Source organism: Perca fluviatilis, chromosome 3 (assembly GCF_010015445.1).
Source record: "Perca fluviatilis chromosome 3, GENO_Pfluv_1.0, whole genome shotgun sequence".
Classification (NCBI taxonomy): domain Eukaryota; kingdom Metazoa; phylum Chordata; class Actinopteri; order Perciformes; family Percidae; genus Perca; species Perca fluviatilis.
In genome coordinates this window covers 15,176,125-15,199,800 of record NC_053114.1, presented here as the reverse complement: position 1 = coordinate 15,199,800, position 23,676 = coordinate 15,176,125, and the positions used below count along the sequence as shown (strand labels likewise).

The following is a 23,676-nucleotide window of genomic DNA, read 5'->3' as shown; positions in this document are numbered from 1 at the left end:
CAGTATTATAGCTTGTAGTTTTGTTACATTGGCAAATGAGTGGTAAACGCTGAAGTCTGTGTGCATGCATGTGTCTAGTGTCTGGAAGGCAAGTCAGTGTGTGTTTGTATGGGACTAAAAAAAGGCATAAACGAGACAGAAACATGTATTGCTATGCAAATGATTTATGCAAATGTGTGCGTGTGGGTGTTAATGTGTTTATTCCTGCGTACAGGATGATAGCATGAGGAGAATCTGCCTGAATGAGCCAGCGTTTGAAAATGCATGTGTGCAAGCATGAATGTGCACTTTTTTACTTGTCATATCACGGCAGCTGTGTGTGTGTGTGTGTGTGTGTGTGTGTGTGTGTGTGTGTGTGTGTGTGTGTGTGTGTGTGTGTGTGTGTGTGTGTGTGTGTGTGTGTGTGTGTGTGTGTGTGTGTGTGTGAGAGAGATGAAGTCCATTAAAAGGTAGCTCTCATTCTGTCACTGTTCTTCTCTCCCAAGCCTCCTTCATACATGCTGAGTCACTAAATAGACAAAACAGCAGATGTCCCTGGAGTAAAGTTCACCTTGAATATTATAAATGACCGCTTATGGAATACACACAGAATCTACATACATGAGAAGAAGCAGTAAAACCATCCACAACGTGCCAAATGCTGGCACAATAAATCAGACGGGGTAACGCTGTAAATCTTTCAATGCAAAAACATTTGAGCATTACGACTTTGTGCAGTTTTTACGCCTTTGATTTGTTCTCAAACTTTAAAACTAGGCTTCAAATGCTTTCTGGTAATTTGAATTCAGCTGTACTTCATGATAAATTGCAAACTTGATCCATTGTTTAAGCGGGTGAGCAAGTTTTAAATTAACACACAATCCCTTATTCTGTGCACGGAGCGGGGTGGGGGAGCGGGGTGGGGGAGCGGCCCCGGCAGCATTATTCCTGTGTGGAAATAAAGTCCATGGAATGAACAAAACATCAGGGGCACTTTATCTTTTCACAACGTACACTGATGAATTGAATTGCGGTGGAAACCATGATCCCTTATCAAAAATCCATACCAATCACAAAGGGGGAAGCTGTAGATAAAAAGAAGCAGGCGAGTTAGAAAATGATTTTAGGGCTTCGAGACAAATGGGATGTGGATTGTACAAAAGGGGCTACAGCTCAATATCAGGGAATATTAAGGGTTTTCTACACCCAGCGCATGAATTATTTTGACCATTACTCTTGTTCTTGGCGGATAAATATGTTTTGTTTCCATCAGCGAAGGATGTTTATTTGATATCAAACATTAGGATTTCAGTGTCATGATGATAAAAGGCCAGACTCTCTTGACTTATTGTCTCTCTCCGGTGCAGTTTCGCTGCTGTGGAGTAACCAACCACACAGACTGGTTCGAGGTTTACAATGCCACCCGTGTGCCAGACTCCTGCTGCCTGGAGTACAGCGACAACTGTGGCCTGGACAACCCAGGAACATGGTGGACAGCGGTAAGTTCTGGCATTAAAAAAAAACCAAGTATACCTCCAAAAAGGTTTAACTTACTGTAATAACTAACTTTGTAATCTTTTACAGTTTTATATTTCTACAGTATTATAAATTCACTGTTTGCTAAAGCCCTTTCCCAGGCATTGTCAAATCCGTAACTAGCCACAGTAAGCCTGTGAAGCGGTGTGCGTAGGAGAGTAATTCAGTACTTAAAGTTTGATAAGATAAGTTTTGATAAGAGTTCAATGATTACTGGTGAGGGTCTAAACACCTGACCTGTACAGGGGAACCAAGGGCCAATTTCATCTCAATTCAAAGCAAAGAAAAACAAAGCGAAAAACAAAGAGAAGATACTGTACATCTGGAGTAAGGTCGTCACAGTGTTGGCCAAATTTAATTTAAATGCAAATTTCTAATGTCGAAAGGTAATTCCTCATTTAATCCCAAATCCTTCCGGGACCATTAATTAATATGATTTAACATCCTTTTCTTTCCGTACCAAGAAAATAAAAAAAAATACTAGTAGGCTAACCAGTTATCTATTGAAAAACAACTTGGGCTCCACAAATTGAGTCAAAAAGACTAGGCCTGCCTTTCTTCTGTCTTTTTAATACCTTGGCTGTGCAGCAAGCAAACAGCAGGACATAATGAGAGATTTATATTCATAATTACTGATATTGAATAATCACCTCTATCCAGAAGGACTTGACTGCTGGTACTACTAATGTCAATCTGGTGTATAATTAGTGTTTTTTAGTTTTAAGCAGCTGACCTGTGCAGAGAGCTGTTTTTTTAACTTTCGGATTGTGATTTAAGCTTAAGAAAGCAACCATACAACAAAACAACAGACATTCTATGTCATGAAATACGTTACAACTACAAATAAACACTACTGAGGTTTAGAGGTCTTACACCTGCGCTGCATCTCTGTAAGTCTCTTCATATCTCCCAGACCGTAGTCTACATCCTTCGTGTTCCACTTCTGGTGCTGCAGGAAATTCCGCCGGATGCATGTATTTTCCGTTTCCTTCCACTTTCTTTGTGTTATCATTTTAAATTCGGTGGATTTATGAGGACTATGGTTAACTGCTCCTCAGATCGCTGCATGGTAAATAGAGACAGCTAGCTAGACTATCTGTCCAATCTGAGTTTTCTCTCGCACGACTATTTTGCAGCCATTAAACTAGAGCACGTTTTCCTCCCATCCCCGAATTCTGTGTGGAGTAGCCATTGACTGTATAGACTCTCCTTCAGCGCGCTTTGGAGGAGGGTCTGGCAAAGCCAATACCGTTAGTATGCCACACAGACGTTGTATCCTGACCACTTAAAAACAATGATTGATGCTTCTTTGCTGCTGCCAAACCAGTCAGGAAAAAAAGGGTTGGCACTTGGGTTCAAATTCATTAATGTAATGTGGAAAATCTGCCAAAGGGGGTTGGATATGTGTGAGTGTTGTGACTGTTAATGCTGGTGAAAACAGGATGTGCAGCGAATTGCAGTCAGTCAAAAGAGGAAAATATAAGCTTAATCTTTTTTGCAAGTTTGCCTTAATGAATATGTAACACTTGTAGTGATATCACTACAGTAGGAAAGTATGCAAATATATTAATCTGCTCGTGTAACATGATTCAGCGAGACTGGAAGTGGTTGCAGGAGAGGTAATTGAGTGTGTTGAGATAATATGTAGGGACAGATGGTTTTTCTTTACACATGTATTCAGAACTTAAATGTCCCCACCTAAGTGTGAACTGTTTGTCATCCTGGCAAAGTCTGCTGCACTGAAATATTTTACTACAGCTGAAGAAATTTGTGTCCACCACCTGTTCTCTCAACACTCTTCCCATGAACTTGTCATTAACACAATTAGTCCCAGCAGTCGTTAAATTTAGCAAGAGCTAGGAAACTGGGCAACTAGCCCTTTTATCAATAGTCCAAAAAAGAGAAATCTCACTTCTGAACAACCACAGACTCATCCCCTTTCTTCCCAACGTTTTGGATATATCATTTTTAATGAACTGATGTCTTTTCTGCTCCAGATCACCATCTTTTCCCCCAAAAATTCAGTCTGGTTTTAAAAACCTTGCTCTATCGGACAGAATCAGCCCTCTTGACTCATGATCTCCTCTTGGCCACATGATTCAAAATTAGCCTTTAGGAGGACAATTAGCCTACGAAGCATAGATGTACGAATGTTACCTTGCGGTACCTTCATCTGACAGTCAGTAACAACAAAAAAGAATTGCTTAAACCTGCATTAAAGCTGGGGTAAGCAGTTATTTGTGTTGTTGCAAAACAAATCCATAATTACCTTTCAGCATATTGAATGGTCTGAGAGAAAACCTCCTCCTCTTGGATCTGTTTTTAGGCTTTAGAAAATCTAGCCTGTGGCAGGACAATTTGGACAATCACAGGTCATTACAGAGAGAAGGCGTTCCTATTGGCTGTTCTACAGATGCAGATGCACATCCCCTTGGATGGTGAAAGCATGATTTAATGGTGGAAATAGTTGCTATTCCAGCATTGGCAACAATAAACACAATAAAACATTTGTTAATAACGGCAAAGCGTTTAAGAGATGGAGAGAAAATGTTGCTCATAGTTTAGCCTTCTGCTAACCGTAGCCAGTGTCTCACAGCTGTGGCTAATTCAAGTTCATGTTTATGTATCAAGCTCGAGCCTCAAATCACAGTATGTCATCTTAAGAGTCACAGGCCCACAAGCCAGCAAAGAAACAGCACGGTAATTCTCATAGAATTGCCGCTATATAACAGCATCAGGATCACAATCACGATGATTGAGATGGATGACTCGTACTTGTACAGGTTACTGTATGAAGCCTCAGCTTTAATTAATATTTATTTGGCCATTTGAGAGCAGCACAAAAAGCTGTAAATACACACATTGGCATTTTATAACTATATAACATGGGTAGCAAACTTAGGCACACGCAGTAGCTCAACCAATGGCACACTAACAATAAGCATGCAAGAGTTTTTTTGGTAATGTTCCAATATGCATGCCAAATGACCTCTTTCCCAGCCACTGGCAGGAGCGCAGCCGCATTCCGCAAAGAAAGACCCACTCTGCTTTGCCTCTGATTGGCTGGTACTCCTTGCCTTCTTCACAGAATGCGGTGCGAAGGAAAAAAATAACACTGGCTGATGATGGCAGGCTTAATGCTGATTGCCAACCTCTGCTATATAATATGTAAGTAATACTAATGGATATGAAGGTGGTAGTAAATGGTTGCTTATTTACACATCTATCAGATACGGAGCAATATAAGCATTCATTTAATGTCATGTCTCGGTCCACCTGTCAAATTTTAGATTCCTTCTATCTTTTAACTGGTTTTCACCAACTCCTGAGGGAAACATCTGGCTCTTTAGCTGCTAAATGCTCCACTATGTTCAGTGGAGCATTTAGCATTTGCTAACTTGGGCAGGTAGTGTACAGTACAGTAGGTTAATCATTGATTGTTGAACACAGCGGCCTGTTGCAGATGAAAACGAGGTTGATGAGAGCGGTGAGTGAACTCAAACGGTAAAGTCGAAGGCTGTAAAATATAACCATAACAATAAGATGAAAGAAACTAGCTTCACTTTGTGTGAAGGAGCGCTAGAGCTGAGGGGGACTGTAGAGTCTGTGGACAATCCTCTGTGGGTTCGACAATAAAACACCTTTAGATTACTCATAGTCATTTGTTCAAAAATTTGTGATTGGAGCATCTTTAACAAAGTATTTTAGTCCTGCATGGACTTAGCCCACACTGTGCTGCACAGGGCATTTCAAAAACCAACTAACTAATAAACAAACACATTAGGAAGTTCATAAAACAATATTTTACACTGTCACTTTAAGTATGATAGCCATAAAAGCAAGAAACACCAATTTTGCATTGAAATGCATTTAACTTATTCAGTTTGCTAAAAAAAAAGACTAAATGAAAAACACAAAAGCAGCAAACCTACACACCAGCTATTGTTCAGCTCTGCCAACTGCAAAAGCTGATTATTGTGCTATTATTTGGAGGATCAGCGTGAAAGATAAAAAATAAAGTGTCACAGTAGGACGTGATGGCAGGAACATTAGTTAAAAATAAGTTTCAAAAAGAAAATCCTATCCAAAGTTATGCATGTACTTTGTAAGACCGTGGTGTATTTCAATGTGAAACTGGTCTTTGTAGATGTTTTTTTCTGTACACAGTCAATGTCAGAGGTACTTTTTGATGATCTGTTGGTTTATGTATACATAAGGTAGTGATATATTGCCACATACTTGTGAGAATAGTACCATAGCGTCATAAAAAAAACTGTACGTGAAAGGTTGCCATTTCTTCTTGTGTGTATTTTCTGCGTCTTTGTTATTAAACATTTTGAAGTATCATTCCTCAGAGGCCCTGTTTCAACCTTGTACTGAATCACATTGTTCTGTTTAGTAAAAAAAAAAAAACAGAAAGAAAGCCCTTCATCTTTAAATACTAACCCTTCACTCCAATTGTCTGCAACTCGATTCAATTTGTCCACTCAGCAGTGGAAAGGCCAAGCGGTGGGCAAACTGCAGCGGTTTCAATTGTAGAAAAGAAATGAATAACGTAACCTTTTAAAATGTCTTTCTGTTACTGTTCCTGAAACCAGGTTCTGCACAAACCATTGAAAGATTCTTCAAAATTATGCATATTTACCTCCTTCAGGCGACAGCTTGTTGGCCTTCACCTAGACCTCTGAATTCCACCGGCCCTGCTAGTGCGAAAGACAAATTAAATCTAGATACATAGTTCTGTATTTTGATTCATGTTTGCCCTGCAGATCACAGATTCAGTTTGTGTTGTTCACATTACTGTACGCATAACAGATCTATCTTCCAGTAATACCTGCAGACCCTTTTTCTTTTAGTTATATATTGTATATTTCAGACACATTCATATTTCTGTGGTGCACAGTATAACAGTGATGGCCATTTTGATCCAGACGGTTTACCTTTGCTTTTCAGTTTGAAATCAAATCCTACTCCAGGGATTTCTTTATTGAGCTCTAAGTAGTCTGACTCACCAGATGTAGACTCTGGGTGTAAGCGCATTCTCTGTGCGTTGCTATGGTTGTGGTACGCAAACCAACCAGCCAACAGTTTGCAAGGCTGCGGTAGAGATGCATTCCCAAAAGAAAGGAAGGAGAAACACAAGCTATACTTGTGAACATTATGACTTGGATATCAACAGTTTTTTGGATATGCCCAAACATAGCAATGGCGACCTTTTCAAGACAGTGGTTGAAGAAATGAAAGAGGGAGGCTGTGTTTGCACAGTCGAACAAGTCCGCCACCGGTGAAAAACGTTGAAAAAATTCTATTTTGCACGGCTGCGTGTAAACGGGAACATTAGCGGAATATAGGGCTGGGCGATATATCGATATAAACAAATATATCGATATATTTTTAAATGAGATATGGAATTAGACCATATCGCATATATCGATATAGTTCAAATGTGATCCTTGCTCCCATAGATATGTTGCCGTGAGGTTCTAAACATACGTCAAAACCCGCCGCATTCTTGGAACAGGGGTCCAGGGAACAGGGAAGCATTCAGATCAACGCTAAAGATGCCGGACTTTTGTACTGCTTAATTATGTTCGATAGAGGAAATGAAAAGAACAAACCGCAATGGATAACATTTAACAGGTGACAATGTGTTTTATGATTATATATGCCGCCTTCGACCAGCAATCTGAGCTCCGGCGGCAGCGGGAGGCGGAGAGCCCCGTGGCCGCCGCCGCTCTCTTCCTCGGGCAAAAACACAGCTTCGCCGCTGCTGCGCCGGTCCCCGCTGATCCAGATCGGACCAGCCAAAGACAGAGTGGTGATCGGTAGGATCTTACACGTAGTCCAGGACGAACTGTATGTCGATATCGGGCGGAAAAAGTTCCACTAAGTTTGCCGGGCGGCAGGCGGACGGAAAGAAGCTACAGCGGGGCAGCGACCGTATGCGGCTGCAGGATCTGGAGCTCAGTGCCCGTTAAAATTACATGTAACGCATAAATACATACAGAAATAAATAGTGGAGGAATGAGCCTGGACATTTCAGTCTGTTTAAACTTCACCTTGAAGCAGAAACTCTTAGTTCAGAAGGGTGAAGTTTCCGTTTGAACTCAGATCTGTGAACCGATCATAATAAATATTCTTTGTATTAACACATTAATTAGTTTCTTTGTTTTGTAGTCGATAGTTCATCTTTTTTATTTTAGTTAACTCAAGCGAGCAGTATCAAGTGGAAGAATGGGACTATAACCTAGGCTTACAGGCATGAGGCATTACATTTTGAACAAAGTAGATTATATTAATATCAAAAGCTTAATTGACCTTTGGAACAAATCACAAATAGCCTATGGAGCTTTGATTTCAAAAAAGTTACTCCTGTTATACAGTATTTAGGTTTACATTTTATTGTTATTTGAACAGCTGAGCATTTAATCATGAACCAGGTGAAGAAACCGGTTTATTATTTATTTGATTTTGCAACTGTTTCTATGAAACTACTTGTGACATGTCATATTTGATTTGGGCTTTGACTGAACATTTGCTCTCACTTCGCGGAAAAAAATATCGGGATATATATCGTATATCGATATTCAGCCAAAATATATCGGGATATGACTTTTGGTCCATATCGCCAAGCCCTAGCGGAATATTCACTTTAATAAGCCATGTAAAAAGCTCAGTCGGAATATTGTCTTTTTAGGAATAAGGGCACAAACTGGAATATTATGTGCATGTAAATGTAGTCAGTGAGGCCATCCAAGGACAACAACAGATTTATGTTGTTGAAACATCTCAAGGTTAGATATAAGAGTGTACAAATCTTATAAAGACTTCATGTCCTGTTTTCTGTGAATAGAGTTGGAATAAAGCCTGATCCTTTAGCCTAGAAATCCAGACGCACACTAGTGGCAGCAAATTTATTTTGCAGCCAGGGGGGTCTAGGCACTCTCCGTTGGCTTGCGAGCTGGAAAAACCAAATTTTGGTCAGGCCAATCACATCGTGTATAGAGTCGGTGGGCGGTGCTTATGGCTGCTGCTGCTGGGAACAGCGGTCTTCTGGAAGAGTTGGAGTTCAGCTTTTCTTTGAGAAAAGAACAAAGAACGGCATAGAAATCATTCTTAAAAAGGAAGATGTGTTCGGAGTTTTGCCGACCGGATACGGCAAAAGTTGAATCTATCAACTAGCTCCGCTACCTTCTTCATTGCTCTTGTTGGTTGTAGCACTATCCTATTACGTGCAGAGGGAATTTGAAAGACAACCGTTTATCCCGCCCCTCGGATTGAGCCCTGTCAATGGTGAGTTCCCAGACCCAACATCTTGATGTGGGTCTGGCTTGTCAGGCTACTGATCCTTGGTGGGTGTTTGGTGTTTTAAGCCCCCAATGTTGCCTTCCAGGCAGCGCGGCAATGGTTATGTTTAGGGTTAAGGTTAGAGTTAGCTGCCTGGAAGGCGACGTTGGAGGCTTAAAACAACATTGAGCATCCTTGGACTTTAGACGTTGACTTTAGATTCTTGTGATTCTTGTTACCGGCAGCCGAGAAATATATATATAATATGTAAGAAATATTTTTATACAAATGAAAAATCTCCTCACTCATTGATAGAAAACACACAAACAAAAAAGACACAATCAAATAGGCATGACGCACACACACACACACACACACACACACACTATTTGAAAGCCTGCACATGTTTCAAGGTTTCCTCTGTATGTAGATAACAAGTGTGTGGGTTATGAATGGAAACATTGAGACTGTAATTACCTGAAAAATTGCAGCATGGTTGTTCAAATGCCTAAAAATACCGTTTATGTTTAGTATAGGCGCGTGACTTTCATCTGAAAGACTGCTGTTTGCTTGCCATCTACAATACCATGAAAAAGTCACGCTTGCGACTTACATTGACTTACAAAGATACATAACAGCTACAAGTGTATGCACTGTACAGGATTTACCCTATTATACTTTGTCAACAGGAATAGATAGGTCAAACAGCAAACAGCCATCCACAAATAGTCGATAAACATTTAAGATTTAGATTTAACATGAACAATGGTTAAAGTTACTCAGGCTACCGAAGAATACCATAATAAAGAGCTTCCATCCTTAACAAACAGCCATGTATATCGGCTCTTCCAGTCTCTCCACGCTGGCTGTTCCAATTTAACGGGAGAAGAGGAACAAGAGGGGTTAGGATGGTGACATGCCTCTGACGAGCTGTTATTACCACCATCTTCAGCCAGAGAGGACATTATTTCTTCAGCTTCTTCTTGCGTTGCCCCCCCTCCTCCCCCCCGGAGGGAGGTGTGCCAACAGGGCTTGCAACCAAGGGGGTAAGCGAGTGTCTGGAATGCGTAGCTCCTATGGTGCCATTTTGATGCTAACAAGCGATCACCTCCCGTTAGCATTCCATTGACTGCCATTCATTTTGACGTCACTTTGACAGCAAATAACTTTACATCTGAAGCGTTTAAAGACTCTATTTGTCCATTGTTCATTTCTAAAGAAACACGACAATGTATAAAAGGCTCCCTTACCTTGTACCTCACATTATGGCTCCGTAGCAGGCGTTTTTGTAAAAATATAACGATTCTGTCATAACCACGCGACTTACTGTCGCATAGTAGAGGAATTACTGTATAGTACAGGAGAAGCTCGCAGGCAGTTTGGACTTACATTAGCTGTTTAGGTTTAATTACTGATGTTTACTAGCATTTTAGTTAGCAATAATTAGCCTGTGCCCATGTTATCTCCTTACATATACCTACGCTCTCCGTCTCTGCAAGATTGGGAATGATTGAGATTTCTCTTGGCACAGCTACCAGAAGACTTACAACTTTCAGACAGGTTGCTCACGTCACATTTACGTTGTCTCTGTCCAGACTGATCTCATGAATTGGCGTATGTGTGACACGCCAATTTGTATGCCGTTTTGGCATGTTATCAAGACGCATAATCGCATTTTAGCGTGTATCAACGCAAATCGGCCGCCATTGACATACATTGCGAGTGAATATCCGCCGTAGTGAGTAATATAAAGGAACGGGGGATTGCGGAGGTAGGTTGGGGTGGCGGACCTTTCACCCAGGAGAGCTGGCTTCGCGTCCCGCGTGTGGCGATTTTTCAGCCTTTTTTTATTTTTATTTTTTTAAGCCTTCCCCAATGTTTCTTTCCTAAACCCAACCGTTTATTGTTTTCCTAAGCGTGTTTTTGTCGATATTTTCCGTGTTTTTGTCACTGTTTTGTTACTAAAGCCTTTCCCTGTCTTCTTTTCCTAAACCCAACCATTTTTAAAAAAAAAAAAAATTTTAACGTACAATAACACGTTGTTCTCGCGATAGTAAGTCGCATTCTCGCGATAACACGCAACGTGACGAGGCCACGTGGTGGGTATGTTTACATCTGCTGTATACAGCGTAGATATACACATGGATAGCTGAAAATGCGTACAATAACACGCCATTTGGCTTTAGGAAAGTGGCGTGTATGTTTACGCAAAGTCATGATGCCAAGTTGCTCTGTCAGTGCGAGGCTGCGCAGTAACGCTCAGCGCTCAGTTGCTCTGGTCTAATTCCAGAGCAACGGGCTCTGTTGGTCCATTTTATATATGTCAATGCTTGCAACAGGTGAATTAGTCGTGCTATTAACGTCATCGCTACACAATTTCTTAGTGAAAACCTAAATGAATTAAACTGCCTTGTTTTCTTTTTGCCATGGCTATATGATGTTTACTGCAGAATGGATTTCAAGGACTTTGTGCGCCGATTAATGGCCTCCAACGTTTATATTTTTCCTACGAATCTTTGAGTTAACAAGTACTATGACTTGAATTTGCATCGCAGTGCCGCCACGCCTTGATGCTCATAACAAGAATAGCATGTATAGTTATCTTTATTGAAGTGAATTAGGTTTAAATCGCAATCATGCATGAATGAATGATATTTTTACACATTATAATCCAAAATTGATCGCATTACACAAAACTGAAATTGCATGTCAAAGTGACACATTGTCAATATTTTAGAGACCCCCCAAAATTTCACAAATCACGTTTTCAGGGGAGCCCATGTCTTATTAAGGGGAGCCGAGCTCCCCCTAGCTCCCCCGTAGTTCGCACCCTGCTGGAGAGGCATTGCTTTCTCCCCACCCAATTAAAGTAATGATTAAAAAACACAGATGCTTGATGAAGGGCCCGGCCCGAGTTCGGGCTCGGGCTTGGGCAGATAATCTAATCTCTAACCCTTGGAACAGACCCACATGATTCATGTGAAAATGTAAATCTCTAGTAGTAGTTTTCTGAACTTAAAGCTGCAGTGGGTAGAATACAAAAAAAAAGCACCACAATTTGAAGTAGAGTGACACCTCTTGCTCTCTTTGTCGTACGGGCAATGCATGCGCAGAACAGCCAATAGGAAAGCTCTCTCTCTCTCTCTCTCTCTCTCTCTCTCTCTCTCTCTAAAATGACCTGCGATTGGCCAAAGTCTCTCGTGACGGCTCGATTTCCTGAAGGCTGAAAACAGAGCCAAGAGGAGGTGCAGAAGTCTAGTTTTCTCTCTGGACACTTGAAATACAACATGCTGTAAGAATATATTGGAAACCTCGCCAAAAATAAAGTGCCACACTGCACAGCTTTCATAAGCAAATCTTTTTTTTTGTAGAACACCCATTACGGATGTTTTGAAAGAAAACAAAAAAAAAAATATATATATATATATATATAAAAAAAAATAATAATAATCTCAGCCCAATTATACACCTACTGAGCTTTTCTGAGCTTTCAGTCCAGCCTCCTACACAGAGCACAGAACGCCTTACAGTGAGGGGGGCGGGGCAGTCCAGGACTAGGAGTGGATGATGGGAAATCCATCGTCACATAAGACCGGGACACACATTGCTGAATCAGCACAGACCACCCAGAGCATCCCAGTGGGACTCTAACTGGAGTTTTTAAGTAGGAAAACACAAACCATTTCAACACCTTAAGTCGCCGTGCTGGGGCTGGCTTAGCAGGTTCAGGTTTGCTTATCTTTTATTTCACGGTTTTATGGGAGTCTGCACTGGACGTTAAACAATAAAAATATGAATTTATTTATTTCCAGGTGCAGCTCTGTGGTCCAGGAGAGTTGCAGTGGGGGCAGCAGTTTCATAAATAACACTGAAGCTGAACAAAATTTTAGCTGACTGAATTATTTTCCATATTGATCCAGCACAGAATTATTTCACCTTGCGCAAAGTAAAACATATCTTATCGGCAGCAGTGAAATGTAGATTGTGTTTGGTTTCCGTGGCTCTGACTCTGCTTCTTGATGAAAGGAGATTTAAAAAATATATATATATAAAAAAAATAGCACAATCTGGAAGGCATATCTGCAAGAAATGTATAATAAAATAAGAGCAGCGGTGTGGACTGTTCTGATAACACCTTTTTCCTTTACTACAATATGTCAGACTGTCTTTGCAGTTTGGCATACATGTCTTAAAATGTCTTATAGGTGACGGAACCGTGTGTAAATGCCACTCCTATCACTTTTAATGCCATCTTTCAACTGTTCTCAGAAAGCCACTTTCTTTGCTTGGAAGATTCATTTCCTTTTCATTACTTGCGCACGTCTCTGACCTAAAAGGGCATTGCTCTATTTCCTCTATTAATTATAATTACCTTTCTTTTCTTTCTGCCTTTTGGGCACTATACGGCTCGGGACATTTTCAGTTTTCAGTTTGAGAAGAGATTTTGAAATGCACTCTAGGCGATGAAAATGTCTTAGTTACAAGAAATGTGGAAGCAGTGACAGGGTTTTTTCGTCAAGTCGCCTTCAAAATGTATTCAACCAATGCCAGACATGAAAAATGCAGCACGTTCTCATGTCTCAGTGACATCTGCAGTGTATGGGCTGCTCTCGTATTCACATTACGCCTGTTTGTACAGCTGAGGGGAGACAAGGACAGCAGGGACTCCTAGGAATTTTGGAAAGTTTTCTCAAAGAATATTAGGTCAGAGGAGGAGAGGGGAGATAAGGATGTTGCCACAGGAGATCGTTTAGCCAAAGAACATTCACCACAGTTGGAGGAGACTCACTGTAAATGGTACATCATCCTCTTGTATATAGCACTGGACATCTAAATGGCGAGTTTACGTTTGTGAGCTAATGTTTTCTCATTCTGTGTGCCTGTGTTTGTGTGTGTGTTTGTCTCCACAGCCGTGCTACGAGCGTGTAAAGGACTGGCTTAATGAGAACCTGGTGGCCCTTTGGATCTTTGCTCTATGCACAGCACTTACTCAGGTAATTACAGCTTTTAAGTTGTGTGACTTCTTTTTTTTTTTTCAGCAGTTATTAACTCAGCCCTTGATATCTACAGCCTCAGACAGAGGCTTTTACTTTGTGATAAATAAACCTAATACTTCCAGCGTCCTTTGCATTAAGAGCTGAACGCAGGATTTCTCTGGACAGGAAGCGCCTGTATAAGCCTCTTGTGTTACTACAGTAGACCACATAGGACGGTTTGACTTATTTTATATTCCTTCCAGCCAAGCGGTACATGATGCGCTCAGACATGCTGAGAGGAGATACGCTGTTCTTGAAAGCATCAATCACACGAGCCTCCTGTGATGCTGCAGGCTCGTTTCTAGTCACCGGCTAGATTCCCAGTGCCCTTTTTGAAAATACAACTGTACATGCAGCAAAATGAGAAGCAGAGAGAATATGTCATCACTGCCAGACTGATCTCAAATACTGTATCTGTGATGTCTGCCAGCTGACTGATGGCGAAAGTTAGATAAACTCATCAGATATCGCTGAGTAAGCTTATTGACTCAGTGATGTCCTTTGTCTTTTGACTTCCACTCGTGCCATTGTTACACTACACTTAACTCACCGTCATTATATGATAAGTAGCACTTGTAGCCACAGTGACCGTTTTGTTTGCACACCCAAACTGAATTGGTGTGTCCCATAAACCTACCAGTACAGATTAAAATTAAAATTAAAAAAAAAAAAATATATATATATATACATACAGTATATTTCAGAGCTTTTTAGGAATAGAAAAAAAGGGTTAGGGTTTTTAAGAAAAAACCCAGTAGACATTTTGTATAGCAATAGACACAGAGAATAGGGATAGGAAAGTAACTTAAGAGAATTAGAATATTGAATTGAAGAATATTGTTATGCATTAATCCAAATATTTCCTTAAAATACAATAAAAATGGGGAATAGAAAGTTCCAATAAACACAGGCATACCTGGGCGCCCGGATAGCTCAGTTGGTAGAGCGGGCGCCCATATATGGAGGTTTACTCCTTGACGAAGGGGGGCCCGGTTTCGACTCTGCAAAAAAAACTGCAATATGAATATCAGTAAACATGTTCTCATGTATCCTGGTAATGCACTATAATAAAGTTCTTGGAAGAAGCCTTCAAACAAGTATTTCATCATAATTTACCACAAACACCGGAGTGTTCACAGGAAGGTGATACAATCTGTTAGAGACCTGATTAACAGCAGCAAACGGTAAACTGTATTAAAACATGACTCTAAATAAAGGCAAAATAATAATTATTATTATAAATAAAAAAACATGTCTCTGCAAAATGTATGGTAAAAAAATGTTCATTAAACCTAAACTATGTACACTCCAAAAGGTGGGTTCCACAGTATGTGATGGTCCTAAACACCAGAACAACAGAAAAACAACTAAGTCTCTTCTTCTCGCCCTCCTTTCTGTCAGCACATAAAACTGCATCACAGCCAACAGCCAATTCATGATTTCATGAATGATGACAGAGAAAGTAAGAGGCGACTAAAGCTTGTCTTCTGGCACACAACCCCCCCCCCCGCCCCTCAATGGCCGGCTTACATCATAGTTTACTCCGTACACATTGAAACATCAAACTGGATTTTGCACACACTCAGGAGGCCATTTTGTTAAAAGCTCAGTTTTGGGCAGAGAAAACGCTGTTTAAGTCTCAATGGAGGACTGAAACAGAGTGAAAAAGATGCATTTACAAATTTAACCGGCTTAGTGTGGATGTACTCTCAAGCACATTCTTGTGCTGCCACTTTTATTACTGTATATGATTGCTGTTTAAATAGCTAAAGTGACAGTTTATTTTGTATGTTTATGTGTATTTTCTCTTTTGTGTGTTTGAAATGGTGTATGTTGGTTATTTTCTCAGGTATTACTATGTCTATTTGAAAGCGAAATTACCCACTAATTAAACAAAAACAACAGTCACATGGACCATCTGGTGTCCTGGCTATTTGTCAAAAGGCACCTTAGTAAAAAAAAAAACAACAGAGCAAATTAATGACTCCGGGCCCTATTTTAACAATCTGAAACGCAAGTATCAAACGTGAAACGCAAGTAGCTTTGTGGGCGGATCTCGGGTGCTGTTGCTATTATACCGGCGGGATAAATGACTCTTGTGCCCGACGCAAATCTAAAATGGGTTGGTCTGAAGTAGCTAGGTGTGGTTTGGACGTAACGTGCAATAAACCAATCAGAGCGTCATTTCACATTCACTTTAAGAGCAGGCGCGCTTGTTTAATGGTGGATTGCTATTATAACGGTGGATTTGCCTGGCACACGCCAGCGGGAGCTGCCGATGCGAGATGCGGCAAAGTAATAAATGCCTGTCTTGGCCGGGTGGCGATGTTGCTGCGGCCTCTCGGGCGCATCTCCACAGTCTGGAGAGGATTGCTGCAGCCATGGAGCGTGGGCCTCCAAACGCACCACCTGCTCCTGTTGTGCCCCTTCCTCCTCCCCCCACTCCATCTCCGTCCACCCGCTCCACCAGGAGCACATCGCGCATTGCCACTCCAGGACCAGATTCTGCCGGAGTGTCCAATCCCGACGTAGTTCAACATCTCATCTCCTTAAGTCCTCTAATATTTCCTCATTTATGTCATCAACACATCCATGATTCATGGAATTGTTGTGTAAAACACAACAAGTCACAAAGAATGCTGCAACTGTTTGAGGACTGAACTGTAAAATGCCTCCTGACCTATCCAAACACCTGAAGCGCATTTTCAGTCATATTTTTCTTTGTAATTATGCATGGTTTGCAAAAATGGGAACTGCTGCATCCGTGTAGATGAGAGAAGCAAAGTGTATGCGCGTTTTGCACACAATACATTATGACCAAGCATGCGCCCCTAAAATAGCATCTGAATAACGCGCTACTAACTTTAGACTAGCGCCACTGACTTTAGACCAGGTTTTTCCTGGTCAGTGGCGGAATTGTTTTCTGAAACTGCAAAATAGCACCAGGGAACGTTTGCGCCGGAACACTCCACCTCTTCTCGCTTAACGGCACCCGGGAGCGCAAATACATTCCCTAATTTACCGACGTGCGTCTGTTGAGGGAAAAGTCCGCTGTGCGTCGAGTGCAAAATAGGAATGATACATGCGTCTGTGTACAAAGGCAATTGCGCTGAGTGCAAGATAGGGCCCTCCAAATGTAAAATTGAAAAATCTATGTTTTGTGATACACAAGTGTTGACTAACCTAATAGATAAAAACTCTGTAAAATGAAGAATTAATCACAAATGAGTGCCATTTAAATTGAAAAAGTGAAAATTAGCATTTTCACTCAGAGAAACAACTGAAAAGCGTTTTGGCTTGTAATGAAAAAAAGTATCCAACCCCTCCAATCTGTGCCATATTTGATAAATGAATATTGCACAGATTGGAGTGGGTGACTACTCTTCTTTTTTTGTGATTTATTCAACATAATGAGATTTGGATTTTAACAAAATCTTTTCGGTGTTTAACTGTGAAAAAGGTGTACATTATGGTACAGAAAATGAGCCAAAGCATTAAGAATTAGAAATACATGCTTAAGATGTCTATATTGCTTTACAATATAACACAATCCACTGCTTTGGTGTTATAGAGACTGCAATATGTAATAACTGTAGTAGGGCAGATGATACATTTGAGAGTGTATTTCATTTCACTGTGACTTGGCACATCTGGACCCATTAATGGCTGATTTGAATGGTGATTTGTTTGTTGTGTTTGTGCAGATCCTGGGCCTGGTTTTCTCCATGACGATGTTCTGTCAGGCAGTGAAAGTAGAGACCTTTTACGCCTAGCCATCGTTCTCTCTGCCCTTCAGCACATTTGGATTGTTTCTCATCAGAGAGGGACGAATATAGACCCACCCACCCTCCTCCTCCTCCTCCTCCTCCTCCTCCTCCTCTTCCCGACAGACTCTTCTTTCCTTGTCCTCTCTGTGACATTCCCTCTCAGATGTCACCAGTTCACAGTTTTTCTGCTAACTATCAACAAGCACAGTGTCAGTGTATTATCTGAGTTGAGTTGGTTCCTATGGTTTGCTCTGTGTCAAAATGCTAATTTCTGTGATACATTTTATGAAGCAGTATTATGAACATGTATAAAAAAAAAAAAATGTAACCCCTTTTTTTAATATGTGTTTTGTTCTAAATTATTTTATGGCTTGTATGTGTTTTAAAAATGAGAGCTACAGTTGGGGACTATGTGAAGTGCTGCAAGTGCATGTCTCCTGCAATGATGTGTAATAAATGTTTTTGGCTCGACTAAACAGCACGTGTCATCTTGTCATTCCTCAACAGGAAACGCTGACGGCTTTTATGTGTAATCCTGCTGTATTTGCCAGGAACCTTCTTGTAAAATAGTTTACATATTCCCTCTGCTGAGGCATGCTGGAGTCATTAAAATATTTTGTAGCATATAACTAATCAGGCATTAATTAGATATATCTAATGAAAGTAACCGCTTTGCGACTTAATGCACCATGGAACATGTGGCTTTTGTACTGGCTGAATTTACATGGCACATGAGAATTAAACCAACTACAATAAAAAAAAATAAAAAATACTCTGTCAGAGAAGTGGCAGGATCCTTCAGACTCGCCTGGGGCAAAGAAAGTCCCGTATTTTACCCTTCTTTCCCGCCATCCTCCCGTATTAGTATTTTCCCGTAAATCTCCCGTATTTTAACCTGCGTTATTAAAAAATAATAATACCCCGGGCCCGAGCGGAGTTAAAAAAAGAAAAAAAACATTCCCAATCTGAGCTCTTTCACTAGCCTCGCGATAACTGCCAACTGCAGTAGCCTACCACAGGTACTGTAGGTGGCAGTTGTCGCGAGGTTAGTGTGTGAGGTCAGATGATGAGTGACAACGCGGGGAAAAAAAAGAAAAAAAAAACAGAGACAGATGATGGACGCTACGACTTTTGAAGGCTTTACTATGCATTCCCCATAGCAATGCAAGTTCAGAAAGGGTGTTTAGCATGGTACGAAAGATTGTTCCAGAGAATAGGAAGACGTTAGACAACAGAACTGTTTGCGCTCTACTCTCATGTAAAATGAACCACTCTGGCCCAGCCCACAAATACACTCCTTCCACAACAGTCTTAAAGAATGCAAAGTCTGCAAGAAATTTGTACAATAACTCACTAAAGAAAAGTTATGTGAAATTAAAAGAAAAACTGTAAAAGAAAAGCAATATGAAATGAAAAGAATGTGTGGAATGAAAATAAAATGTAAATGTAAAGACAAGCATAAATTGTAAATGTTTTCAGCATTCTGCATCAAGTGGTGATTTTAGCTTTCTTGTACACCCGTCTTAAAATGTAAGGGACACTGGAGCTTGGTTGGGGTGGTGGGACTGCTCGAGGTGGGCACCGGAAAATTTCCCTTATTTTCAAATCCAAAACTTGACAGGTATGGCCTGGGGCCATTTCCATCCCAGCACCAATCAGAGGGGCTCCAATGACAAAGATTCATCTGCAGTCTTCGAAGCACCGTCTGGCTCTTTATGACTCCTTACGTTTCGTACTACCTAGGGCCGTCAAGTATAATCCAGGCTGTAAGTACACCAGAGACACTGGAGAAACTGTCTGATTAAATACCATGAGGGAAAATGCTATGAGGTGTATTCAGCTGCAGTTTGAGGTCCAAGCACTGCAGGTGCTAGAACACTTTTTTTTTTATTTGTTAGGATCTTTTCTCCATTTGCTTCTTTTTCTGACTTCAAACAATCTGGACCTGAGAGACCAAAAGTCCCAGAGCAATCAGTGGAAAAGTTTAAAATCTCCCCCTGAAGTCAACCAAACTAATTACGCAGATCAGCCAGTAGGTGGAGCTATGACAGGAAATATGTTGGTTGTTCCCAATGGGGTTAGCGAGCGTCCGTAAAGCGTACCTACTATGGCGCCATTTTGATGCTATCAAGCATCACCCGCCGTTAGCATCCCATTGACTGCCATTCATTTTGGCGCCACTTTGACAGCAAATAACTTTACATCTGAAGCGTTTAAAGACTCTATTTGTCCATTGTTTATTTCTAAAGAAACACGACAATGTATAAAAGGCTCCATTACCTTGTATCTCACATTATGGCTCCGTAGCAGGCGTTTTTGTAAAAATAGGCTAACGATTGTGTCATAACCACACGACTGACTGTCGCATAGTAGAGGAATTACCGTACAGTACAGGAGAAGCTCGCAGGCAGTTTTGACTTTAGCTGTTTAAGTTTAATTACTAATGTTAAATAGCATTTTAGTTAGCAATAATTAGCCTGTGCCTATGTTATCTCCTTACATATACCTACGCTCTCCGTCTCTGCAAGATTGGGAATGATTGAGATTTCTCTTGGCACAGCTACCGGAACAGCAACTACAACTTTCGGACAGGTTGTTCACGTCACATTTACGTCGGCAAGCTCAGTTGGAGGCTGCGCAGTAACACTCAGCCATCACCGGAAAAGTGCTTCTAATAGACTTCACTCATCTCCATGGAAATGTACGGCGTCACATTGTTCATTTATTTTACTGTCTATGGTTGTTCCTGGCACAATGATTTTTTTTCTGCCATTTTGAGTCATGAAAAATAGAAAACATCTTCTCCAATAGTTTCCCAACATGTGCTGTGTTTAACATACTCTGTCTTGTGGTGAAAAATAATTATTCCAAAAGAAAAGGCTCAGAAAGACAGAAACACAGCAAGCTTGAACCCAAAAGCACGGCAGAAAGAGACATAAAAGTTATGGTTTGCTCAGTGGCGGGCCGTGTATTTTATACCTGGGCCTTCAGTACTATCCTACAGCAATCAAACCACATTTGAATAACCTCACCATTACACTAGGACAATATTGTGGGGAATAAAGTGATTTAAAGTGCTCATAATATGCTTTTTGGCTTTTCCTCTTTATTGTGTTTTATATCTTTTTGTGCATGTTATAGGTTTACAAAGTGAAAAAGCCCAAAGTCCACCCCAAAGGGACTTACCATCTCCAACAGAAAACACTGTTCACAAACTGCTCCAAACAGCTCTATTGTAGTCCAGCCTTTACTTCCGTGACAAACGTGCGTCACTTTGTCACGTTATAATGCTCGCCTAGCTGCTAGCGTGGCACGCCCTCATACTCTGCTTCTGACTGGCTAGTAGTCCTTACCTAGCTACTGCGCATGTGTGACTCCCAGCAAAGATGGAACAGAAGTGTAATGCCTCACTCTGTAGCTAAAACAGAGAGCTCAACACACAGGGTGAAAAGAGGAGCTGCAGCAATGTGCAGTACAACAAAAATATGGTATTTTCTGAAAATTAAACCACATAAACCTATTCTGGTACAACCATCTAAATACAATCATGAACCTGAAAATGAGCATAATATGAGCACTTTAATGCAAGGCTCAACACCTAGAGAGAGACATGAATACACAGTGACTGAAGCCATCTCTTTTATGCAGTATGACAGGATACTGCATCACATGTAGTCAAAATTTATATAATTACCAAAGAAACCAAAACAAACCCACAACAACCGGTCACATTTACTCATACGACAACCACAAAGCAATCAAAAACACAAATAACACAATCAGCAATCAACAGGCTACCCCACAAATTCTAGCCAGGCTGCTGAGGCTCAACATACATGGCACCACACAAACACAAGGGCACAGCGGCCTCTGACACTGCTCAACTCTTCAACACCAGCAGCAACTAGCTAAAGCAAGTAAAATTATTTCACTAAAATGCAGAAAAATCCATTAAACTTACCAAAAGCTGCTCATCATTTGAAGAAAAGCACATCCTCCTTTCTTTCATTAATTTTCCATCTAAAAATCTGCACGAACTTGAACTAACGTTACATCTACGGTAATGTGATGCTGGCTAATTTTGCTTCTCGGCCACGCTATACTAACTGGTCCAATAGGTGGCAAGGCCAGCTAGAAGGCTCTGTCCTGTCAAAGAATACACCCAACAGGACAAACCCAAAATTGTATTGGCTAAAGAATATGACAATTGACAACATTGTCCCTATTTGCTTGAAAAGCAGAAGGATTCACTCGAAATTCTGAAGGCCTCAGAGTAGATTTTTCACCCGGAGAAAGCGCAGGGAGAAACCTGATTGGATATACCAAGGGAGAGAGGAGCAATGAAATTACAGTAATAGACTCGTGGTAACGGACTTTGTAAAATACATATGAAATGAATAAATAATACATTTTACAAATTAATATAATTATAAAAATAGAATTGTCTGATTCTGACCATCTTTTGGCCAGCAGAGAAGGCCTTGCAGGCCCTGACGGCCCATGCTGAAGGATCAGGTCAAGCCAAGCAAATATAACCCGATGGGGGCAGGCAAAGAACTATCAATCCATGTATCAGGCAAAGGGTCAGGCAGGTAGAAACTACCACCCCGTTTACACGTACTTGGTTATTTTGAAAAACTGAGACATTTCCCTTCGTTTGTGCCCTTCGTTTACACGAGAATTCGCCTCTGAAAAGATTCTTTCTAAAACCTCCGGCCAGAGTGGAGATTTTGGAAAACTTCGTCTGCACGTTTGCATGTAAACTGAGACAAACGGAGGTTTAGGCAGCCGAGAGAGAGAAAGAGAAAGTGATTCGTTGCTGTTGTTGCTATTTTCGGGATTCTGATTGGCTATCGTGGGCTTGAGCTTCTCATTACACTGCCACCTACAGGTTTGGCATGCACTTGACGGCATTGATGGCATATATACACGGGTACGTGTAAACAAACACTTTTCTGAAAACTGACAGCTGTGCACAATGTTATTTTTGAAAACGGAGAGGTTGAAATGTCCATTTATAAAAGTAGCCGGCCACGTGTAAACGTAGCAAAATGCTTGAAAGCTAGGGTGGATGCAATCTATCAATCTGGCAAGGAATGAGTGGAGATTGCTATAAATACTGCTAGGCTGATTAGAGGAATGAGAAGCAGGTGAGTAAGAGAGCGGGGGAGGTCAGGGGATTGGAACGGCAGGAAAGGGGGTTACTGAAGGGCAGGACAAATGGGACATATAGTGAAAACACTAAACTGGAAGTTAAGCATAAAAAGCACACTTTGATGCAGCATGTACGAACAAAGCTTTAATACAGATTCTTGAAACTAAACTCACAATATCGTCAACATCAGTCTTGACCAGATCAGAAGCTTTTAGCAGTGAAGACTGAAAGCACTAAATGCTCTTGGGGGAATTACTGGAATTGTTGGTTATTTTTAAATTATAGAGTGTGGTCTATCTGTAAAGTGTCTTGAGATAATTCTTGTTATGATTTGATACTATAAATAAAATTGAATTGAATTATTAGTCGTGTTTCCATTTAATTGTAAAGCAAATTTTTTGAAATGTCACAAAAAAGAAATGTGAATTAGCCATGTTTCCATTAACTGGCATGGCTGTAATCTGCCAGTAAACAGAGAAGAAGTAGAGGCTGCCAAGCAAACACAAAACAAGCCGCCTTGGCCATCTAACCCATCTGTGAGAGAAAAATGGAGAGAGCTCTTTAGAAATTTGGTTAAATTGGGCAAGTTTTAATTGTTCTTTCTTGTCAGCTGATGACAGCGAGAAATACTTTGGTCTCCTCGTTGGTCCACACGCAGTCGTTGTAGCTACTACCATCCCTGTTTTTGCACATTACGGGAACATCCCGGGAGACGCCGACAGCAGAAACAGCTGATTAGTAGGATTGGGCATCGAGAACCGATTCCTACTTGAAATCGTTCCAAAAATTACTATTACAGGCGCTTGTTGTGTTGCAGCTATGGAGCACAGTATCAGAAAGAAGAAATAATCAGAATGGGAATGATAATTGTTCAAATCCAAACGATACCCAACCCTACTGATCAGCATGTGAGTTA

General features: G+C 40.8%; 1 protein-coding gene across 4 annotated transcripts in view; it reads left to right on the top strand.

Moving 5' to 3' along the window:
- tspan4a (tetraspanin 4a) overlaps positions 1 to 18,081 on the top strand; it is a 174,340-nt gene extending 156,259 nt beyond the window's left edge. For all 4 annotated transcript variants that reach the window (XM_039795901.1, XM_039795900.1, XM_039795898.1 and 1 more), the window contains 3 exons: positions 1,347 to 1,478; positions 13,713 to 13,796; positions 17,543 to 18,081. In XM_039795901.1, coding sequence (XP_039651835.1) covers positions 1,347 to 1,478; positions 13,713 to 13,796; positions 17,543 to 17,611 — 285 coding nt within the window. In that variant the 3' untranslated portion in view covers positions 17,612 to 18,081. The remainder of the gene's footprint in view (positions 1 to 1,346; positions 1,479 to 13,712; positions 13,797 to 17,542) is intronic.
- Positions 18,082 to 23,676: the final 5,595 nt, after the last annotated feature.